The 23801-nt window shown below is 39.4% G+C and overlaps 1 protein-coding gene across 2 annotated transcripts; it reads left to right on the top strand.

Moving 5' to 3' along the window:
* The first annotated feature begins 157 nt into the window (after positions 1–157).
* On the top strand, positions 158–23757 carry LOC139946924 (zinc finger MYM-type protein 3-like). 2 transcript variants are annotated; one of them, XM_071944707.1, is made up of 21 exons: positions 158–264; positions 2946–4657; positions 5257–5343; positions 5511–5654; positions 6345–6516; positions 6837–6907; positions 7379–7639; positions 7960–8190; positions 8948–9193; positions 10055–10288; positions 11135–11443; positions 11787–11886; positions 13235–13415; positions 13821–14002; positions 14366–14434; positions 14956–15192; positions 15637–15963; positions 17103–17243; positions 17748–18515; positions 19188–19326; positions 20580–23756. In XM_071944707.1, the coding sequence occupies exons 2-21, from the start codon at positions 2972–2974 to the stop codon at positions 20770–20772; spliced, it is 5778 nt and encodes a 1925-aa protein (XP_071800808.1). In that variant the 5' UTR covers positions 158–264; positions 2946–2971; the 3' UTR covers positions 20773–23756. The 2 variants fall into 2 exon arrangements, with proteins under 2 accessions (XP_071800808.1, XP_071800809.1); XM_071944708.1 differs by lacking the exon at positions 158–264 and adding an exon at positions 447–522 and having other exon boundaries at positions 20580–23757.
* Positions 23758–23801: the final 44 nt, after the last annotated feature.

Here is a 23801-nt window from a genome sequence, read left to right as displayed (position 1 = left end):
CAGAATTTCTGGCGCCCTTTTTCCCAGATGACCTAAGGGTCACTTGGTCGGCGCGTCAATGCGCGCGTGCACACGGCGGTGCGCATTCACTTCAACCTCGTTTCTCATAATTGCGCACGGGCGATATTGTGTATAATTGTAACAGGAGATCGAGCGAGATACAACTAGGTTGGTGTGTAAAGGTTGCAATGGCCTTTCTTTTGATGGCGGATGTTCAGAGTACAAAGTGTTGGTGTTACAGCGTCATTGTTCGATGGTAAATTGGTAAGAATTACGGCCTTTATCGTATTAAGTGGAGGGTATTATTGTCAAGTAACTGTATGGTTTTGTTTAAGGTTGCAAACTTTGGCGGTACATCCGAAATTGGACACTGTTTAACCCGCAGCCGATACGGTGTGCGTTGTGCACGTTTTTTTGCATCCAACATGGCCGGCCTGGGCTGGACGTGCTGCCGCCACTGATGGCCGGCTCCCTAGCTGGACATTATACTCGCTAATTTCTTCCAAAACAGAAACCTGCACTGTAAGGTCGAATTTTAGTATAATTTGTGGGTAGTTAGTGGATAAATTATGCAAAACACAGCTCAGCAGGTAGATAATGAAAATTATTATGTCTTACTCTTAGTCTTAGTCTTATGAAAATGTACTCCAGCCCTTGTGTTGTGTAGAACTATTTTGGTTTCGTCCGGCTATCGTCTCCCATAACCTCATAGGTTTATATCTCTCACGCGTAAAACGGTGATGGTTCAATGAATTTTGGAATCACAAATCTCTTTTTTTTTTTTTTTATCTCACCAAAATTAGGCTATATGTGTCCTTTGATGCACGCAGCAAACAGCCGTAGGTAAAACATTTGACAGCGCATGCACATGGCCAGCTAAAACAGAGTTCACGTTGCAAATGCTTTACCTCTGGCTGTTTGCTGCGTGTGCAAAATGTGTACATACTGGTACCCTGTGCGAAATTCGTGGTTCCATGCCACATGGACATATATTTTGTACACAAAGCACGGATCGTATCCACCCTCTCGTGACCTACTCTCGCAAAATTAAAATGAGGTGTCTGCAAATTGTTGGCAGAGCAGTAACGCGTACAGTAGATGGGGACTCGGAAATTACGGTAAGAATTTATTAACAATTTTTTAACAATTTTTGAGATTGCGGAGTGGATTCTCTGGTCGTCCCCTCGGACAGTGAGATATCAAAGGAAACATATATAGCCTAATTTTGGTGAGATTAAAGAAAAAAAAAAGAGAGATTTGTGATTCAAAAATTCATTGAACCATCATCGTTTTACGCGTGAGAGATATAAACCTATGAGGTTATGGGAGACGATAGCCGGACGAAACCGAAATAGTTCTAGGAGTAATGAACATGCACATGGACATGCCAATGGTGAAGAGTTTTTTTAGAATAGAAGCGCCCTCTTTCTTTCCTGTGTTAACTTAAAGGTATTGGACACTATTGGTAGTTACTCAAAATAATTATTTTCATAAAACCTCACTTGGTAACGAGTACTGGGGACAGGTTGATAGTATAAAACACGACACGGCTCCCTCTGAAGTGACGTAGTTTTGGAGGAAAAAGTAATTTTCCACGAATTTGATTACAAGACCCTGGATTTAGAATTTGAGGTCTCGGAATCAAGCATCCGAAAGCACACAACTTCGTCTAACAAGGGTTTTTGTTTTTTTCATAGTTATCTCGCAACTTCGACGACCATTTGAGCTCAAATTTTCACATGTTTGTTATTTTATGCATATGTTGAGATAAACCAAGTGAGAAGACTGGTCTTTGACAGTTACCAACAGTGTCCACACTCAGTGATTTGTCAAAGACTAGTCGACTCACTTGGTGTATCTCAACATATGCATAAAATAACAAACCTGTGAAAATTTGAGCCTAATTGGTCGTCGAAGCTGTGAGATAATAATTGAAGAAAAAACACCCTTGTCAGTGTTGATTTCAAGACCTCAAAATCTAATTCTGTGGTCTCGAAATCAAATTTGTGGAAAATTACTACTTTCTCGTAAACGTTTACTTCAGAGGAAGCCGTTTCTCACAACGTTTTGTTTTACTATCAACAGCTCTCCATTACTTGTTACCATTATTACCAAGTAAGGTTTTATTCTGAGGAACTAACCATTAGTGTCCAGTGCCTTTAAAAAGGTAAACAGAGTGTGGCCAAAATTATAATTTGCCGTAATCAATAAATAAAGAGGTATTCTATTTAAATGAACGATATTTCAAACGTAGACTTTATGAAAAACACTGCTTGGTTGATAATGATTTTGCTGAATGTCTGAAAGGCACTGTGGAGTGCGGTAGTCAAGTAATGTGCAAACACAGTGTTCCCTTTTCCCTCCCAGGCCACAATGCCTTTTGACTAATGTTTTGTGAACATGGCCATATTTGTGGTGAGGTGTATGGTTCTTTGGTGAATTGTCTACATTGTTACTTCTGCTCATCACACCCAACGATCCGAGTAAACAAGATCAGGAGAATCATCTGTATAATGGTGGAATTATTTAAAGGAGCATGGCAGAGTTGGTTTTCCTAACAAAACAGTTGCTAGCACTGCAGTGTAAGCACTTTATGTAATCCACCATAAACTGACAGAACCTGTGAGGTCTATCGGGTACCGGTCGATCGAAATAGTGAAAAACTGATGACACATTTTGCATCCCTTGACAATGATCCCCCCCAAAAAAACTCTCACTAAGTGATAAACTCAAACTGGGAAATCAGTTTTATTTATTTCTCATCAAATATGACTTTTCAGACAGAAATATCTCATGGGATGTTTTCTACTATCATCATCATTAGACCGTGAAAGTTTTATGTAAATCTGTGATCGTTATCTTCACATTTTTTTTACCAATTATTTTATGTTCCTTAACAGAAATTAAACATTTGGTCTTTCACATTTGTTTTGTTTTTGTTTCAGCTATCCAGCAAGCACCATCTGACAAGATGGAATCCTTAGAACATTCAGGGACATCAGTGGACACGTCTACCGAACAAGAAACCAATCTCATTGAACAACCCAAAACAGACATGAAAGAACCAGATGATGATCATGGGAAGGTACATGTTGATGAGCAACCTTTGACCTCTGACCCTGGAAAGGATGTTGATGAGCAACATTTGACCTCTGACCCTGGAAAGGATGTTGATGAGCAACCTTTGACCTCTGACCCTGGAAAGGATGTTGAGGAGCAACCTTTGACCTCTGACCCTGGAAAGGATGTTGATGAGCAACCTTTGACCTCTGACCCTGGAAAGGATGTTGAGCAACCTTTGACCTCTGACCCTGGAAAGGTTGAAACAGAACGGATGGATGCTGATGAAAAGAAAGAAAGTTCACCGGCAGCATCACCAGCATCGCCAGAGAATTGCCAAGAATCTCCCACTGCTGTAGAAGATGACGTTGGTAAAGAGATTTCCTCTAATGACAAAGAAAGTGTCACAGTTAATCCAGTTGATTCGGAAGACGAACAACAACAACAACAACAACAAGATAAGACTCTGGTTACTGGGGAGACAAAAACTCCATCCATGCAAGACACACAGAAAGACTCTAGTAATAAGGATGTTGAAATAGTTGATGATTCCAGAAACCAGGATGTTGAAAAAGTTGATGACTCTAGTAGTCAGGATATTGCAAGTGTTGATGACTCTAGTAACCATGGTGTTGGAAAAGAGCCTGAGGAAGAAGGAAGTACTGAACCGATTTCGGGAGAACCTTTGAATTCAGAAATTCTGCAGGATCATCCATCAGATGAAATAATAGACAGTGATGAAAACAAAATCAGGAATGAGGAAGAACAAAGCAATGTAGAAAGTTTAGGAGCAAAGAAATCGCTCCAAGATAAAAAGGATGACGTCCCTGAAGAGGATGAGGTTCATGGTGACAAAGACCCACAAGTAGAACTAGAGGATGATGTGGAAACACTCAGTGATGTGGGAGAGAAAGAGGTCGACCAGATTGATGTTGAAATAGTTAAGGAAGTAGGAGAAATAACTCCAAGTGAAGAGATACAAGATACACCAGCAACTTTCCAGAAGGATCAACAAGATGAAAGCTCCAAACTTGAAACTGAATCCACTGAAGGTATCAAAGCAAAGGATCTTGTTGAGGAATGTGAAGAGGAACCGATGGAGATGGATGAGGAAAATGAACCTCGTACAGAGGGATCGAAAGATGATATTGAGGAGATGGAAACAGAAGTTACAAAATCTGAATCTCCTGTACTTGTTGCTGATGAGGACAAAGTGGCTGATTCTGAAAAGATGGATGTAGACACTGAAGGAAAAGAGACTAGTGATGAGGTTGTTGATGACGTGATAATCTTAGAGGATGAGACGAGCCAACAAGAGAACTTGCCTAAATCCCTCCTTCTAGCAGATACTCCGCTGGATTCCTCCTCCAAGTCACCATCTGTTGATGAGTCCATTAGTAAGTCACCATTCCCTCTAGCTGGTGAGGATTCCTTGAGTCATGATGCATCTTCTAAATCACCAATCTCATCTGATATAACCGGAGATGGACAGACTAAGACAGGCTCAGCAGAGAAGAGAAGCAAAGGGGCATCTAAGGGATTCAGTCTAACCAACATCGTCTCAAGGCTTATGACTCAAGTGGAATCAAAGCAAGAGGTATGAATTAATCTTAAACCAGTACCCTATCAACAAACAACGGTAAAAACTAACCAATTCAACGTACAGTAGGGCCTGATACTTCGTCATTTTAAGAGCAAGGAAAGTTTTTCTTACCCATTAGTACCTCAGCCCACTTGCTCGTAAGTGCCAATTCAACACTACCCTCCACTCTGATATAATGTCACTGCATACCAACACGTTTGGACTTGAAAGTAATAATCCGCAACTGGAAATCACAATCTGGGAAACGTTACTGTCTATAACTGTCAACATTTTGGGGGATAAGAAGTGATATCTCTTTCCATAATCGCAATAGCCTAAACTGCAGTCCTTAGAAGTGAAAAGTTTCTCCAAAATGCAAGTTTGTATACACTCAGCGCCTTGAGTACCCTTTTGGTAGATACGTGCGCTATATAAGACTTCAGTATTATTATACTATCCAAAGCTGCTTTACTTCTTACCAAGTTTGTTTTTATTGCCATTAATTTTCAGAGTCATTCTAGACCCTTTAATGTAAACAATCTTGAGATTTCTTGTATTAACTGTCAATCATTACTTCCTGTGATGAATACTGTATATATTTTTATTCGTTATAGGATACGACAGAAACCAAGAAAGAAAGTGGAGACGCAGTTGTTGAGAAAAAGTCTAAACGAAGTGAGCAAAAAGAGCAAGGCAAACAGGTAAAAGAGTATACTGATTGTAGTATTAAGTTTGTCAACCACTAGTTTTTCTCAGAACCACCACTACTCAAAAGAGTTTAGCACATGGTAATACCACAAAACCCCTTCGACAACAACAAATCTGTTTAAATGTTTGTCTAACTCTATTTTACATTTGTTTGGTATAGATGAGAGCAGCAGCACATGCAGAGCTGATGATGCTGAAAGATGGAGAGTATGTTGGTGAAGATGAGGAAGAAGATGATGATGAAGCAACGAGTAAAGATGGTAAAGATGAAGAGAAAGGAGATGGTGATGCTAAAGGAATGAAGGTAAGACACAGCATCTTTAGATCTTGTTCTCCCTTAGTAGTGGTCCGCTGGCCAAATGTTAACTAAAACAACTAAGGACCATTCATAAGTCACTCTAAGTAGACCAGCTGAATAGTGCATCTCTATAGATGGATTGCCCATAGCATTGTCCACCATATGTGATGATAGACAAAGAAAAGTGCCTGCGTGTACACACTGTGCACTACTCTTTTAGCCAATGACAGCGGTTCACGCAAGCACGTTTCATCAAAGATGGTGATCAATGACTTCATGTGCGATCCATCTTTTAACATGAAACATGGACAAGTGAAAAAACTGCTGATGAACTCGTGAATGGACTTGTATGGATAAATGGTCCTGCTGGCTAGTCATTGATAACAATTAATGGCAAACCCTGTTTTGTAATGATTTTCAGCCACATAGAAAACATTGAGTCATTATTTTTCCAATTAATCAATGAATCAATTAATTAGGCAGTCTATTAATCAATCAGTTATTCATAGTATGTGTGTGTTGAGGGCTGTTCTCAGTTAATAATGAGTATTGTTTTGATTTTACTCGTACATGTACACAGATGTTTTATAAATACTGTTTACAAGGTGCATTCTGACAAATTTTTACAATCAGTTCAAAAGATAGACAACATGCATTTTTCTAAATTTTTGTTTTTTCTCGTGAATTTAATTTTAGAATTACGCCATCAGCACAATGGATGAGCTGCTTGGTTTGTACGGATATGACAAAGTAGAGAGTGATGAAGGAATAGAGCTCAGTAGCAGTTTAACACAGAGTAAGATGTCTATCACTGGCAGTGTGACCAAACCAAACCAGAAGACAAATCAAGGTCATAAATCACCTATTGGTAAGTCTCTAGACACCTTGCCCCTGCCCCTTTTCCGACTAACATCAACTCTAGGTAAGGGTTCCCACTTGCCCCTACCTGTCCCAATTGCCATCAATCCTATCTAAGGTTTCTCACCATGCCTTTAACAGTTGACATTACACAATTCCTTTCCTGATAGAGTACTCACTTGTCATTTGAATCTCATATAATAGAACCTCCCCTCATTCCTAAGGCGATAAGTTATCTACACAGACGATACTTTTCAGTTAATTAGTTTGACTCCATACTCCACACATTAAAATTGATTTGTGTTCAACATTTCCCTTAACTTTGTACAGCTCCTGGATTGATCATATCGAATGTTACTTCAATTGCACCAGTGCAGAGTAACACAGATAAAACTGTCAAGGTAAGCAATCAAATAATTTCTGTTTGTGACGTTAATACGTAGCTCACTGTGCAAATGTTTAAAATGGCCGTGCCCATAACAGTGCAATGTTTGTTCGCTAATTGCTTAAGTTTGACTGACATTTTTGTGGAATCGTAATGTCCAGCAATTACTCTGTTGTAACCTGCAGAGTGCTCTTAGGCCCATGGGGGTCAGAACGAGAATAAGAAGGATAAGAAGGTACATGTTAGCCGGTATGGCCTAAAGCCAAGGCAAGCTTGTTTAGGAGGCGTCATTATTGGGTGCAAGATGACCAGCATTCATAATCAGATTTGTATACACCTCCATGGTGATTTGTATTCAGCATCACACTTTGCTTATCAATTTAGATTGATACACAGGAAAGATTTTAACTCTCTGTAAAATTAGACCCAGTTTATTTTTCTTGTCCTGAACACATACTAACGTTCTTAAATCTTGTACATTTTACAGGATTCACCAGTGAAAAAGAGCAACTACTGTACAGAGTGCAGCCTGCCAGTAGACACTGTGTCCATGCTAGCTATTGGGGATCTTAACTTCTGCTCTCAGACCTGTGTAGATAACTATCAGAGTCGTCAGACTAAGGTTTGTGATTACTGCTCTGGTCTGATCACTGAAGCTGCTAGTAATAAGTATGTGAGGGATACGCAGGAAGGAAGGAAGAAGTTCTGCTCTCAAGCCTGCACCGAGGAGTTCTCTAAACGAGTTCGAGTGAGTATTTGGTGTAATCTAATGGAGACTTTTCTGTAGGGGGGCACTGTAAGGATGCACTGACTGACTTATAGAAATTGCCTAGTATCGCAAGGCTGGTTGTACACATTAAGGTGAGGGTTACTTAACTGATTTGGGCTGTAGACCAACCTACTCCTGGGGCTGAAACGGGTTACACCTTCACTAGCATCATCTACTATCAATTTACCTGTAGGGATTCATGCCCATGGCGTGAGGTAGCGAGGGCTCCCTCTACTTCTATATCACAATATGCCTCAAACCTCTTATCAATGATTTAATGTTGATGCTTTATTTTCCAGCACTGCAACACTTGTGGCAAAGAGATCTCTAAAGCATCAGAAGGCATCCTAGCTCCTGCAGGCTCAGATGGGAAATTTGTGGACTTCTGTCGGCAAGAATGTGTAGATAACTACGGCAAGAATGTGGTCACACCCTCCTCCCAAGGATTAAATAAACTGGAAGGAGGTCAACCAAGATATTGGGCTCAAGATACCTTCTTTGTTTGTGCGATCTGTAACCAGTATGCCAAGGTAAGTTCTATTCTGTACACCGTCAAACACGTGCTGTCTTTGATTATTGCGGCAATTGAAATGAGCAATTATGATTTAAGGGGTCTGGAATGTTCAGATGGAAATGCTTTTAAGGATTGGTTATGTTTTTAACTGGTGAGCTTTCAAAATGAAACTCATATATTTTTAGTTTGGTAACTACTCATTATGTCCACACAGCACTACGACCTTACTCAGATTATGCCAATCACCCGATCTCAAGAAATTATCAAGTCGGGGTATGATTGCTGTCAAAATCAAGCAATTTGGCAAATTGAAAACTCCACCCAACTGTGCTGCTTCTTCGTAAAAAGTGTTTCTGACTCGCTGTCCTTACGATTACACCAAGACAAATATCGACCAAGCGGTTTTCTACCTGGAAATGGTTGTCGATGCTACCACGCTGCTTGTACGTTATCGGCGTTCCCACTACGACTTTGCCCCGCTTATTGATGGCCACGACCCGGCTACGGTTATTTTGAACATTATAAAAATAAACGTGGGGAGAGCTTGCAGCTTCCCGACCTAGGAGATCCCACCCCGACCCAACCACGCCCATAGAGATCCCCCCACATTTGGCCCACGATTGGTCCGCGGTTGACCACGCTCTCAGCCACTTTTCCATCATAGTAGAAGCGGCGTCTATGTGTGAACGGTGTATAAAATAGAATTATTAGTTCATGTTGTAGACTTTATTGTTCCTTCATTATTTAGACTTTGTTGTTTCTTCATTCTGTAGGCCAAGCATGTCATCAGCATACAGGGGAAACTGAATGGTTTATGTTCTGTAGAATGTTTCAATCAGTTCAAGGAGAAGAATAAGTTACAGTTCTCGCTGTGTGGTCAATGTAGCGCCCTCTGCTCCAACCAGAAGATGATGCGGAGTGTTGAGATTGAGGGCAAACTGCGTCGATTCTGTAGCATGAGATGCTTTAAAATGAAAATCAAACGCTCTATGAGCACCATCGCATGTGCAGCTTGTAAGGTAAAGAAGGGTTTGCTTATTAAAGACTGACGGGACAAGGGAGGAAAGGGAAGGGGGTGCTGAGTCTAGTTTTATTGCTCTGCAGTATTTCTCTGCTCATCATTCTCTGCTTAAAGGGTAACTCCCAAAATTCTGCGGAAGTTTTAACAGAAGAATGTTTAGTAATTTTTAGGTATGAAGTCACAATTTGTTGAAATAAACTTGGGTTGCGTATGATGCTTACGTTTGTTGTGGATTGTTCTGCTACTGTGAGTATCAGTAAGCAGAGCCATGAAATCTGGTCCAGGTTGATCGGTGGTCGGGTTGACATAGTGCTACCTTTCCCTGCCTTCCCCCCCCCCTAGGGCCCAAGTTCAATCACGCCGAGGCCACTATGTAGATTAGGGTTTTCAGTCCCTACCTAGCTGTTTCGGTTTTACCCCTGAATAATTCTCTAAAACTGATACTTCCTTCCTTGTCTTCTCTCCATTGGGTTCTTGGCTAGTACAGTGATAAAGTTTGCTTTTCTGAGACTACTTGGCTTCACAGCCACAATAAATGAATGATATAAAAACCCTCAGCTTTCACCAATAGATGATGAGGTTAAGATAATTCTGTAATGATGGTGAATTACTTATGGAATGCTGTTTCATGTTATTTTATTTGAGAGGATAAATAGAGTTTATACAAGAACCAGTTGTCTTAAGAATTGAGTATTTTTCAATTTATCGTGATTGGGTACTTCTCATGGTGGGAATACATTCTAATGACTTGACTCCCATAATAGTGAGCATTGCCAACAAGAGCAAGGGGGGGGGGTTAAGAAATGTTTGCTCCTTAATAATCTCTTTATTGACAATGATTTGGTTTTGTTTTTGGCAGACTGCCTGTTCATCCCAGAGTATGATTGAGGAATGGAATGGTACAGAGCTAGTTCGATTCTTCTGCTCCACATCATGTCTTGGTAAAAGAGAATTGATCCCGTTCTCCACTTCGGCTCAGAAGGTTGCTGCTAACATGCAAAATGTGACTTTGCTTGAACCCAAGCCCTCACCCAAACCACCAGCCAAGCCAGCAGCCAAACCACTACCACAGCCTCAAACAACACAACAAAAGGTAAACAATTGTTTAGTTTAATCAGTTTAATAAGTAGCTACTTTTGTTGTTAACTTGGCTGCTTAGTTCAAGAGGTAGCAGCAAACATGTTGCTGCTAACTGATATAACAGTGAACGTTGACACTAATGAACCAATGTATCTGATTTCATCATCATAATAGATTGTGCAAGTTCCACACATATACGAACTATTAGACCTGTAAAGTGTGCCAGTTTGCCAGCAATGTTTGTGGAACTAAAAGGATCTCAAGAATGAATGAATACGCAGAAGACTTGATCGATCGTTGATCTTAGTTGCACCCTTTTGGAAATCACATTTAAAGCGAAATGACTTTTGGTTAAGGGCTTTGGGTTTTCGCTGCAACAATGTTGGAGAATAGGACTATTCAGCATTCCAGCCACAGCCACTACTGAAGCCACTATTTGAACATGGCTTATCCAGTGAACACAACTGACCTCAGCTGTCAATAGGATTTCGGCTTGGTGTAACAACATGGTGTATTTTGTCACCTGATTAAGATGCACTATTATTGCATCGCCACTGAAACTCTTCAAGTTTACAACTAATTTGACAATTTTTGTAACTATATGAGTGACTGTTGGGTGTTGTTTTTTGCCCCATGAGAGATAAATAAATTGTTTAATGCTGTATGCTAGATTGGGTCATGAAAATAAAAAAAGTAAAAGTGAATTTGTTATCTTCTCCATGGATGGTCCAGAGGGTGAAATCCACAGCCTTTAACAGGGAAGATTTAAATTTTAGTTAAGGATCAAATATTTTTGCAGTGAAACTGATGAAAGCCATGCATTTCTTAAAATATTACAAATCAAACTTTTATTCCTCAGCCGACACCAACTGCACAAGGAAATACACGTGGTCAATCCGGCAACAAATGTGACCATTGCTCTAAGCAACAGCGCCCTCAATACCATCTGACCATGTCTGATAACAGCATTCGTAACTTCTGCTCCTATGCCTGCGTGATTGCATTCCAAGCCCAGTTCAACGTTCCTCCAGTCACCTTACCACAGGAGGTTCTACAGCTGACCTGTAGCCAATGCCATCGTGGTTTCTCAAATAAACCCCTGCCGTTGGATTTTAAATCGGTTATTAATGTTTTCTGCTCTCAGAACTGCTTGGATGAATTCAAAAGGGTAGGTTTTTTTTGATGAATTTATCAAGACAAAGCACTTTTAATACCCTCATGTTTTAGCGTGACAATATCAAACCCAAGTAACAAAAATGTCAGAAGACGTGTATACAAGAAAACAAATTGCATAAAACACTATAATAACACGGACACGGTCATCGTGTTCTTGGGCCAAATAATTCTTGGCAGTACTGTAGTTAACAGGAGAGTTAAATTCAATTCCAGCTTATACTTAAGGCTTTGCCGATTCAGTGTACAAAAACCACATTTACTAACGAGAGAAAATGTTTCTCGGGGAACATTTTATGAAACGTTTCTGTATTTACTTGGACTTGTTGTGATTACAGGTGAACTCTGTGGTCGTAGAATGTGATTATTGTCATCTAGAGAAGATTCTACATGAGAGGATTTACTTCTCTGGTCAAGCTCGGAGCTTCTGCAGTGAAGGTCAGTATCAACTTTGACCCCAGCAGTCAGAAAGCTGGGTTGAAAACATTAATATTTTGAACTGATGTAAAAATGTCATTTGTCAGAAAGGTCTGACACGATAGTTTGGTTGGTAATCTTATTCTGGTAAGCTTCAGTTTGTTGTGCTTAGCAACTTGTTGTGCTTAAGCAGCTTTCTGAAATTGAATCTGCTAGGTTTTTCATAACCATTTAAAGTAGCAAGCAGATGACTTGAAGTTAACGCCACACGTTTGTTATTAAATGTTTATGTAACAAATTTGACATTGACACAGACACTCTAATTCCCATTAATTGTAGACATATCGAATCTGTTAAATTTGTCCATCATCGGGCTCGTTTCAATGCTGCCCATCATTCCCATTTTCACAGATTCCCTAGATTATGGGACAAACTACCGGCCTGCATTAAAGATACAATTATCCATAGTCTATCTTCCTTCACAAATTCCCTCAGGAATCATTTATTAGTCCCTGGCGAGGAGGTCCCCTTGACAAAAAAATTTAACTTTCTAGTTGCCTTGCCCATTCAAATACCTTGCTGCTGTTTTTTATTTCTCAAATTTATAGTGCCTTTTGCATAACTAACTAGAATCTCTCTTTTAACGATTTTGTATTTTAATGCCCATTAGTGCTTTTATAGTTTTAACTGCTTGTATAGCTCTATATTTGTATACTGTATGCCATGTTTTAATAATGTCCATCTGTAATGTCCCTTTTTGTCTCTTCGTAAATTGTGGCATCAGGAGATTAACTCGATAGTAATTTAGTTTACTTTTTAAAAATCCTTCAGGGGTGCAGCTTTTTTTTTATTTATTGTTTTGGTATTATTATTATTGTATTGTATGTTCATGTTTTTGTTTTCTTCTGTTCTTATTGTCTGCGCTTGAATTTTTGCCTGTGAAATTAATAAATAAATGAAATGAAAAAAGAATGTGTGTGGAGGCAAACTTTAAGTCATAATGGTGTTGGTTATAGAGCCTGCCAACAGTTTTAGAGCATCTGTATAACGTACATGCTTTATCTGCTCTAGCTTTCGGCTCTATCTGTGCATTTCCTGATTCATATTTGCAAAAAAGTACCCGGCACATAATTATAAGTCAGTAGCAAGTTTTGTCTGCCAAAGACTCTCCCAGATCCTCTTAAATACTCCCCGGCCTCCATGGCAACTCAACGTCCAATTTTTTTTGTGAGTAGTATGTTTGTTACATCAATAAAGAGTTATTATTTTTGCCTGCAGTCTAGACACCCAGTCTAGACACCTTTATGAAAAGGATTTTGAAGGATTTGGTTCCGTTATTATTGTAAAGTATTTATTTTGATTCCCTCAGGCTGCAAGTTACTATTCAAGCAGCAGTTTGCCCAACGTTTAGGACTACGATGTACCGTATGCGATTACTGTGCACAGACATGCCGTAGTAAAGTGGAACGTATGTATGGCAACCATAAGAAGAAGTTCTGCAGTGTGGCCTGTAAATCACAGTATGATAAATGGCTGAGCAAAGGCGCCAAGTAAGTATTGTTATGTTATGAAGTCAAGTCAGTAGTGGAATTGTTGGTCAGAAACAAGGCCATTACATTGTTTGTGTGCACATCCGCTTGTCTGACATTAACTACTTAATAATACACCCATCCTTTAGGCTCCGCCCAAGGCGCACGTGTGAGCAAGAACACATGAGCCTCTCCAATTGACCATTCTGCACAACTCTGCCGTGCGCGCCAAGCACATGCGCACGCATGTCAGACTTTATAGTGTCGGACTTTTGGTTGTGCAATGGGTTGTGATTGGTCAATATGCAATGGGGCGGAGCTTAATGGATCTGTCTATTGCCCAGTCAGTTTCCCTTGTGGCTATTACTTGATAAAGAATATTTTATGAACCCAGGTACTATCTTGTCTGACCTTACTTTGTTGTAGATGTGATGGTTGTAAGTGCACTGGACGTAAGCTTGCAGAGAGCTTTGTATGGCGTGGTGAAATGAAGAGAGTTTGTAATCAGCATTGCCTCCTGTTATTCTACACTCAGCAGAATATTCCTAATATGAGTACACAGACACAGGCTACAATACCTGCTACACAGTATACACAGAGTGCAACCAGTAAGTACATCTGAATCAGGTCTTAATGCTGCTTAATAGACCAACTTCATAAAGCTTGTAAGCAGACGATTTCTGCTTACGTTAGCTCCCTGAAGCACAGGTTTTATTTCTCAGCCTTTGCTATTACTAGGCCTGGGGTTGATTTCACATAGAGCTAAGATTGATCTTAACTGTGTATCAATCTTAGTTGCTAAGCAAAGTGTTATTACACTTTGCTTAAAATCCAAACCAAATGGTGATACTATTAACTCATCTTAAGATGGATCTGAGACTTTGACAGATTCTGTGCTCTCTGGAATGAAACAACAACTGCCAATCAGAGAATTGTCTATAACCATCTGTGTTTATTTGTTCTTTTGTTAGAAACGACTACACCTGTGATAACTAACGTGATGTCTTTAGCAGCTGCTCCACAGAAACAACAACCAACTGGTAAGTCAGTCTCATCACCTTGAAAACTAACACCTTTTTTAAAGGAACTGGTTTTTTTGCTAACACAACAGTTGTTGGCAGTGTAATGCACTTTTATGTAATTCACCATATACATAAACTGACGAATCTGTAGAAGTTTGAGAACGATCGACCATCTGGGTTACAACTAAAAAAAACTTTAAAAAACGATTTCACATTTTGCTTGACTTAGTTAAAACAAAAAATTTATAAAATGCTCACTGAGCGATAAACTCCACACAGGAAATTAGTTTTATGTATTTCTCATCAAATATGACATTTCAGACAGAAATATTTCAAGGGATGTTTTCTACTATCATCATCATTAGACTGTAATTTTTACGTAAATCTGTGATCTTAGACGATTTTATTTCTTACCAATTCTGTAATGTCCCTTTAACTCAATTTCACTTGTTTTGCTTTACTGTAAACCAATTTCCTCTTTATTAATTGATATAAGAATCACCTAACATTAATTTCCTTTTGAATCTTTCACATTACAGTCCTGTCTCAGAACAGCACTCAGAAAGTGGGCATCTCATCCTACATCGTCAAGAAATGCCACAAGCAAACACAGATTACTACAGCTCCCCCTAAAGTACTTCCTCCACCCCCACCACCGACACCTTTACCTCCAGCTCCTAAGATCATGAAGAATAAAGTCACTCTTGTTAAACCTTACACTCAAACCAAATCAATCTCTTGCAGACCTCTTACCGCCACCAAGGAAACCATGACTGGTAAGAAATTAACCTCTTTTTTTTTTCTTTTTCTTTTTCGTTTGGAAAAACTTGTGGTTAGCAAATAAGAAGTTGTTAACACAACTCCCAATGCTTATTATTATTAATGTTATTACAAGGTGCCGTAAAACAAGATGTCATTATTCACACTCATCTCTTTGAACTGTGATAAAAAATTAAAATTAAAAAAAACACCAATTTACTTGAGCAAAGCACCAAATGCAATGCAAATCTCTGAAAGTGTGAACTTTGGAATGTATTATTTTTTGTCCATGTTTTGCAGTGCCCAAGGTCTTAGTGAGAAAAGTCTTGGGAGAAATGAAGCCATTTCTTGAAGAATTGATCAATGTTTGCCAGCTTCAACACCTCAATACTAAAAGTGTGTTAAGTTTCTGTAAACATTTCATTTGAACTTAACACAGCTTTTTTTTGTGTCTATTACAGATGCTATACTCCCGTTGATAATTCCAATTCCTGTGCCGATCTACGTCCCTGTACCAATGCACATGTACACACTACCAATCCCTCATCCCATCACCCTACCTGTTCCTGTACCCATACCAATGTTTCTTCCCGTTGCCCATAACAATGCTGACCGGCTTCTTGAAACCATCAAAGAGATTCGTGATAGGATCCCATCTGATCCTTTAGAAGCAGAGTTATTGATGTTAGCTGATGCATTAGCAGTAGATAATGCTGGTTCTAAATCCAGTCAGGCATCAGAACAAGGAGAAGCAGCTTCTACAGACATTTCTGCATTAGAAGCTCTTGGTATGTACCATCCTTCATACATTATACAATTGTTGCACACTGTGACGGGGTCCATGACGTTTTGTACACCCGAGGGGAAAAATGGCAACCGAGGCGAAGATTGATTGGTACAAAACCCATGGACCCCGTCACAGCGTGCAAGAATTGTTTTGTTAAACCTTGGTAGCATGATTATTCCTCTTCTCAAAGTTCTGTTGTTATCTTCATCAAGTATTAATTACGACGAGTATGCAAAGTTTAATAGCAGACGAACAGTAATACAGTTGTTCAAACAATAAACCATTCTTCACTGTTCCCTCAAACCCACAGCCGTTTTGTATTAAGCGCTGGAAATCGACCAACGGTGGGAACGATCAAGGTGATGTACACTGGTTAACATCACTCATGTTACCTGCTGCGCTGTGCAGCCGTGGTACATGCGTATTTGTTGCACGGCACGTGATTGGTTCTCGACCAATCAAACTTCACAGTTTGTTACCGAGGTACAACAAAGCCGTATGTACCAACCTTCATAAATAACCGCTTCCAATAGATTTTCAATTTAGTTTTACCCGACACTAATGTGTGTAAAGCACTTTACAATCCAGCTGTCAATTTCACAAAACTCTTCCTAACTTAAGACTAATCTTAGGACTTAGGGTGAGTCACAACCCTGCACTGTAGCATGCACACCTTAAGATTAATCCTAAAGACGAGTCCTAACTCTTTGTGAAATCGACGGCTTAGTCCTGTGAAAATCTACAGGCAAATTTCTTGGGTGGCATTTGAACCCACTTCATGTCGATAGTAAAACGAAATACTGTGCCTCTGCGATGTGTTATTTTTTCCAGAAGAATTTGTTTTTGACAATATCGTTGTCACAAACCCTTTCTTGGTGGTCATAGAAGGGGTTGTAGACGTGAAGAACATTAATAACCAACTAGTCTAAACCACGCCTACCACACCGTCTATGACCACCAAGAAAGGGTACATAAAGCATTGGACATTGGGCATTGGATCACTAGTTTTAAGAAGCTCCCAGCTTATCATGTAAGTATCATCTACATAATTTTGGGATTTGAAATAAGGAAGCTCATAATCCAGTACACCAGACTATTTTCCCTCCAGCCTCGTTATGGATACATTGTTTATTGTTTTAGGTGGAGGAGATGATTTGAGTAGTATGGCATTGGAGGATGCTGCAGACATGATGTCATCTCAGTTCTTGTCTGAAAATATTCTTAAGATGGCTGCCGATATGGCTCAAGTAATGGAGGAGGTGCCCAACCATGATCTGCAAGGTAAGCTGATTTTCAAATACTCTCTGTTTGGGCAACATGTCAGAATTTAGCCAATAACATTACAATCCAAAATGCCAAGTAGTTGGTTGTGTTCGTAGTTCACACAGATTTCCAAGTCCTAACTTTACAACCCATCTCATAGATTGGGAAAATTGTTTTTACTCTTTTGCTCTGATCAATAACCAATAAACATCATTTACTTTGTTGCATTTCTCTCCAATCAGTCTAGGGCAAAGCTTTTTAACCATTCTTTAGCTGTTTTAACCTGATTTGGCCTATTTCTATTATCTTGTTGAGTTCAATCGAATACCAAACTTTGTGACCAGTCATTTTCATTTGCTTGTTGGTAATATAATGGTATACTACCTGTTACAAAAGTATACATGGAAACCATTGGAAGTTGCACAATATAAACAATTTTAGGCAGGCAATTTGGCTAATGGGTTAAGAAGCATGACTCCACATTAAAATTTGATAACTATTTTGGGTTTTTTTTTTACGTAGATGATTTGGATAGTCTTTATACCGTTGAAGAACCCAAAATTGATCTACCTCCCCCAACTACTCGCTCCAAAGCCAAACCTAGTGGGCGACGTGGACGTAGCCGTGGAAACAAGAAAGCCTGTGTTGAGGAGGAACCCGTCCCTGTGGAAGTTGAGAAGCCAGTTGTTGAGTTGAAGAAAAGCAAAGAGGATGCTCGGAGCAGCATTGGCTTGAATGCATACAGCCACTTCGTCACCACAAAGAAAACGGAGATGTCAGATAAGCCGGGCTTAACATGGAATCAAGATATCTTACAGATCAGTATGGATGAGCTAGCGTATATACTGTGCTTGATGTGTAAGGAAGCTTCACAGCCAGATGGATCTAAGTATCCACCAGACATCTTACATCTAATCTTCCTCTCAATTCAACATTATCTCTCAAACAGCGGTCGTCCAGACAATATCTTCACTGATGAGATTTACCATCGCTTTACTGATCTCCTACATGAAGAGATTAAACACTGGAAGATTAACATTGATCCTTTAAACAGTGTGATCTTAAACTCCCGTATAAATGAGGAGACGTTATGGAATGCTAAACAGTTGGGGGCGCACTCTCCGTACATTCTCCTCAGCACGTTGATTTACTTCAACGCTAAGCATTTCCAGTTGAAGACCATTGAGAATCACAAAGCGTTGGCATTCTGCCGTATTCAGAAGCATATTCGTAAGATGGGATCAGGTCGGGCTATGTTCTTGAGATACTACCCTGGAGCAGGCAAGAAGGGTATGTAGAATCAACTCACTCTTAAATAACGTCTACTCCCTTTGTTAAATGGCGTTGCAAGCTCAGCACCCTCACTGAGGTCAAACGGAGACTGGATTTGTGTGTCCAATGTTTGACTTCTGCAATAGCAGAGGACTTTACTATTCACAGTCTAATACAAAGCTGAGTTTAGTACATCAGCTTTTTTGTGCTCTCTTTTCAAATTGGATTTAAGTTTCTTTTGTTTTCTAAGGGTATTGTTCTCTTAAGAATAAATCCTCCAAACTGTATCAAGTGAATACACGAATGGTAAAAGGGTTGATACAAGATTTGCAATAATACAAAAAACTGTTGACTTTTTTTTATTATCTATCATCTAAAACAACAATAGCTGGTATTGCATGGTCAGACAGTAGTAGGGTTGACTGACTCTGACTCTGACTGTATATAGTTTTATACAGTCATGTAGGATTGCAGGATGGCAACACCACAGTTGATAGTTATGAACGGTCAGACAGAGGGTTGACTGAGTACTGTTTTTATATGCATTCACCACACCATATGAATATTGCAGTCTGGCATAATGTGTCACTCAAACCACAGTGGGCAATATTGAGTGGTCAAACAGTAGGTAACTGTTGATAATACTCATGTTGTGCTATATTAATAACACTGGCTGTATTTATTGTACAGTTGGATCCTCAGAAACTGGAGGCAAGAGGAAACGTGATAAAGACAGTGATGCAGAAATGGTTCGACTGGAGCAGACAGAGAATGTAGTAAACCCACTAAGATGTCCAGTCAGACTCTATGAATTCTATCTCTCTAAATGGTAAGAACCTAACCAGACTACATGAACCTGTTTGGCATTAAGCTTGGCAGTTTTCTTTTGTTACCCGGTTCCGAATTGAGAACCAAACCTGAGGGTCCACTCTTTTGTGAAAGCGAGTTCCTGCTCTCTTTATCCCCGATGCAATCATTTTGCCTTAGTAGCAGGAATCAAATTCCGCGTGTTGTCGTAGGAATAGTTCCCTAATCAAATTCCAGATATCCCCGATGCAAAATTTAACATCTATTATATCGTTGCGGTACCCGCTGCCAAAACATAGGATTCGAACTGCCTCTAGCTGCCGGGCAACCTCGGTAGTCTAGTTGGTAAGACACTGCTCTAGAATTGCAAGGGTCGTGGGTTCGAATTCCACCCGAGTAACATGCCTGTGATATTTTTTCACAGGACTCGGGAAAGTACTGAGTATACAGTGCTAACACACATCGGTGTATGGGTAAAAACCAAAAATAATATTCTTTATCCCCGATGCAAAATTTAACATCTATTAAATTCCAGATAAAACAATAATTATAATAATTTGGGGGGTTAATCATCCTTACTCGCAGCTAAGAGCTGAATTGCGAAGGACGCGGCTACAACGTGTTCAAGAAGCTGGCATGCAAAAGGACCAGTCAAACTTCACTCTTAAGCACCTATAGTTCATTTTAAATATTGACCAGTGAAAAAGGGTGACGGACCAGTGAATGTGATGGACCAGTGAAAAGGGTGATGGACCAGTGAATAGGGTGATGGACCAGTGAATAGGGTGATGGACCAGTGAAAAGGGTGATGGACCAGTGAAAAGGGTGATGGACCAGTGAATAGGGTGATGGACCAGTGAATAGGGTGATGGACCAGTGAAAAGGGTGATGGACCAGTGAATAGGGTGATGGACCAGTGAAAAGGGTGATGGACCAGTGAATAGGGTGATGGACCAGTGAATAGGGTGATGGACCAGTGAAAAGGGTGATGGACCAGTGAATAGGGTGATGGACCAGTGAATAGGGTGATGGACCAGTGAATAGGGTGATGGACCAGTGAATGACAAGCTAACTGATCCTGCTGACCAGTCACTGAAAAAGTAAAGGACAAACCCTGTAAATTGGGCGCAATAAATGGCATCAGATTGCAGGGCTGCATACTACATCCATTATTCACAACCACAATGGATGATATTGACTGGTCACACAGTAGGAGGGTTAATTAGTTTCCTACTCTAGTAACTCTTCTATATGATTTGTGTTTATGCCCAACAGCCCTGACTCAGTGCGTAGTAACACTGATCTATTCTACCTTGTACCGGAGCGATCCTGTGTTCCAGACAGCCCAGTATGGTACTCCAGTGCACCTCTCGGTCAACATGACATGAACAAGATCTTGACTCGTATCTTGATGGTCACTGATATTCATGATACTTGGGCAGAGGCAAGCGATGACCTTGATGACTAGAGAGCAGATCACCTATCAGTTGATTGGCTGAGGGTCAACCAATCAGATGATAGTCAGCTTGGAAGATCGTTTGTTTAATTTTACTAAATGGATTATAGATATCTATCACAGGACCTTAGTCAACATGGTTCAGATTGGCTTTTGATATCTTCAATTTAGTGCTTGCAGACAGAGGTAATCCTTAACGAGGGCATTTTGAAATTAGGAAACATTTAACATTGGTGTTGAACAAGACAGATTTTCAATAACAGAAAGACAAAAAGCCTACAGCAGATGGCATCTTAAGGAAGATGATACTTCAATAGTGAGCAAGAAGATATCTTAGGCTTTGGCTTTAGGCTCTATCCAGTTATGTGATAATGTAGTGAGCTAGAAAGTGTCTCAGGCGCTATTGCAATCCACAGCATCATCCTTGGCTCTGTCTTAAACTCATTCCAGACAAGCGCTCTAGATTAGGTGGAACTCTTGGTCGATCCAAATTTCCAGACAGGCAAATTGAATGTATTGGCAGGAGATATAAACAATGCACCAAACATTAATAGCTAGACACTTTTCCTATGTTGCTCAACATGCTTTATTTTGATAAAAAAAAAACGTGCTTAGTACCATGGTAAGGGTGTTCCATCCTACTATTTGTATTATCAACAGGGTCAACAATAGACGATTGTTTCGGCGTAAATAAATGATAAAAAGGTTTTTGTGTAGTTGACAATATTGGAGCCATATAAAAGCCCCATGTTAGCAGATTCGAGAAGAATGCCCTAAATTAAAACATTATTAAGCTACATTTCTCCTACTGTACATTAAAATACAAATTGCATTAGGTTCGTCTCATGACAGAATCAACATCTTGAACCAATGTGCTCCAGAGTCATTCCGAACGGCTGAGATTGGGCTCAGTTGTGTCGACCCTTAGAGACATTTCTTAAAAACCAAACATGTTGAAACAAGAATTGTAAATTTTATTATTGTCAATTAGTAATACCTCATTCTCTTTTAGTGTAAAAGGCTGTTTAAACATAAGCTGCTTTAATTTGAATTCCTTAGACTACGGAGGCTATGTCAAAATGGTTCAGGGCAAGCTTTGTATAGCAACCTCCAGATAAGCAAACCCCGATACCATTGTGCCATACACATTCATTCACAATTGTGTATGGGTGTTCTTTAGTAACTCTGCAAAGTTTGTCCTAAATCATAAGACTGTCTCACAGTCTCTATAGTCTGAGGAATTCAAATTTAGTGATTACTTGTGACCAATCAAGTAATTGTACCATACATTATTCAAAACTAACTCGCAGTTGGCTACAGTTGACATAAGCATGTGTTAAAGTATAGAAGGCCCATACCTTAGTAACAGCCACAGCCGGTAAGGCGGATGTGGCTTCATGTTTAAAGTGCATTTGTACATTTTGTAAATGAGGAGTTTTTCTTCTGTTTCATTGGAGAGCTGTCAAATTTTTATTGTAAGGGCTAAAGGCTAAACATCTATGCTTATTTTACTAATTGTTCTATGGTTTGATTAATGAATGAGTTAATTGTGAATCACTTGATACAAACTGATGATGTTTATAGTGGACACATCAGTGAACCCAAAACAATGGGGTGACATTCATGGGTACAAGTTTGAATTGTGCTAAATTCTTTTACATTTTGACATTTTTGATGTTCTTAGTATTCTAGTTGCTTTTTTTATGCTTTTTCTTATGCGTATTGTCAGTCAAACTCTTGTATTCTGGACAGTATTTTAACTTTTTTTCTGACCAATTTTCTTCAAGAAGTTCAGCTTAAAAATGCAGGATTTGTAAATGTGCTACTGGTTCAAAATATACTTTGAATCACTATAGTTGCAGAAACTGTTAATGTTGTATTAAAGGTAACTTTGAAGAAGTATTGATACTCTTTATATAGACTTCATATATGTAGATTCATCACACAGCTAAACCTAGGGTCTTATCTTAGGGGTGAAAGTTCAAGAAAGATGTGCATGTGTATTACTGTTTGAAACCGTACTCAATTGCCACTCCCAAGAGGGAGCAGAAGAGAGGATTGTTCCACAATACTTACAGGCAACTAATAACTGCATTTAATGCAAAGGCAGGCCTGTTTGCCCTGGCCTCTGTTTGCCCTGGCCTTGGTGCCCCTTAAGACGTTTCTCGTAGACTTGTAAGGTTTCAATGGAAGTGACCTTTGCAAAATGATAATGGCCTTGCCCTCTCAAAGACGAATTTCCAGGTGTGCCAAAGGAACACTTTATTTATTTCCTGAAGGGCCTTATTACACAGGGCAGTTTCTTTAGAAGCTTAGAGGCAAACTGCACTCCATGAAAGAGGAACTTTTCCGTAGCACAGCATTTTTTTAAACAATGACTTGCAAAACCGCAAAGAAAATGATGTGAAAATCTAAGAAAGGATTGCCCTTTTCTTCTTAGAAATTGCCTGGAAATAGTTGCCTGTAAATTGCGTCATGTGACATGGGCCACAGTTCCTCACACTCCCCCAAACAATTAAAGCATGAAGCGTTTTCAATCTTTGAGATCGCCAAGAACTGGTTGCCTGTAAATTATTTTTTACTGCAAAGCTTCTGTGTATATTATGCCTAGGTTCGCAGTTGTATCTGTAGTTAGTTCTTGTACATGGTTATTGATTACAATAAGGTTTTTTCTTTACCAATAGCTCATCAAGAAGATGTATATTAAGTTCAGCTAAACCCATTAAATTATTTAAGGGATAGATGATTTTTTCAGTACTTGATGCAACAGACATAATTGTAAGAATTTAGTGTAATTGAGTAACCAAATTGAAATGCCCTGCATTGTAAAAACTAGTTATTTTACTTAGTAATGATTTGTGAGTTCATGTGTTAGATTAGGCGAAATGCAAAGACTATAAAAATACTTCATACCTTGTATCCTTATTTTTGGTTTGTTTTACTTAATGTTTATCAATTTCCACCTGCTCTGGAACATCATAGATCATTAAAAATTTAGCATGTCATAAAATTGGGTTTAAATGTAGAAAATTTATTACAAA

Source organism: Asterias amurensis, chromosome 14 (genome assembly GCF_032118995.1).
Source record: "Asterias amurensis chromosome 14, ASM3211899v1".
In the NCBI taxonomy this organism is placed as follows: Eukaryota; Metazoa; Echinodermata; class Asteroidea; order Forcipulatida; family Asteriidae; genus Asterias; species Asterias amurensis.
This window is presented reverse-complemented; position numbering and strand designations above follow the sequence as displayed.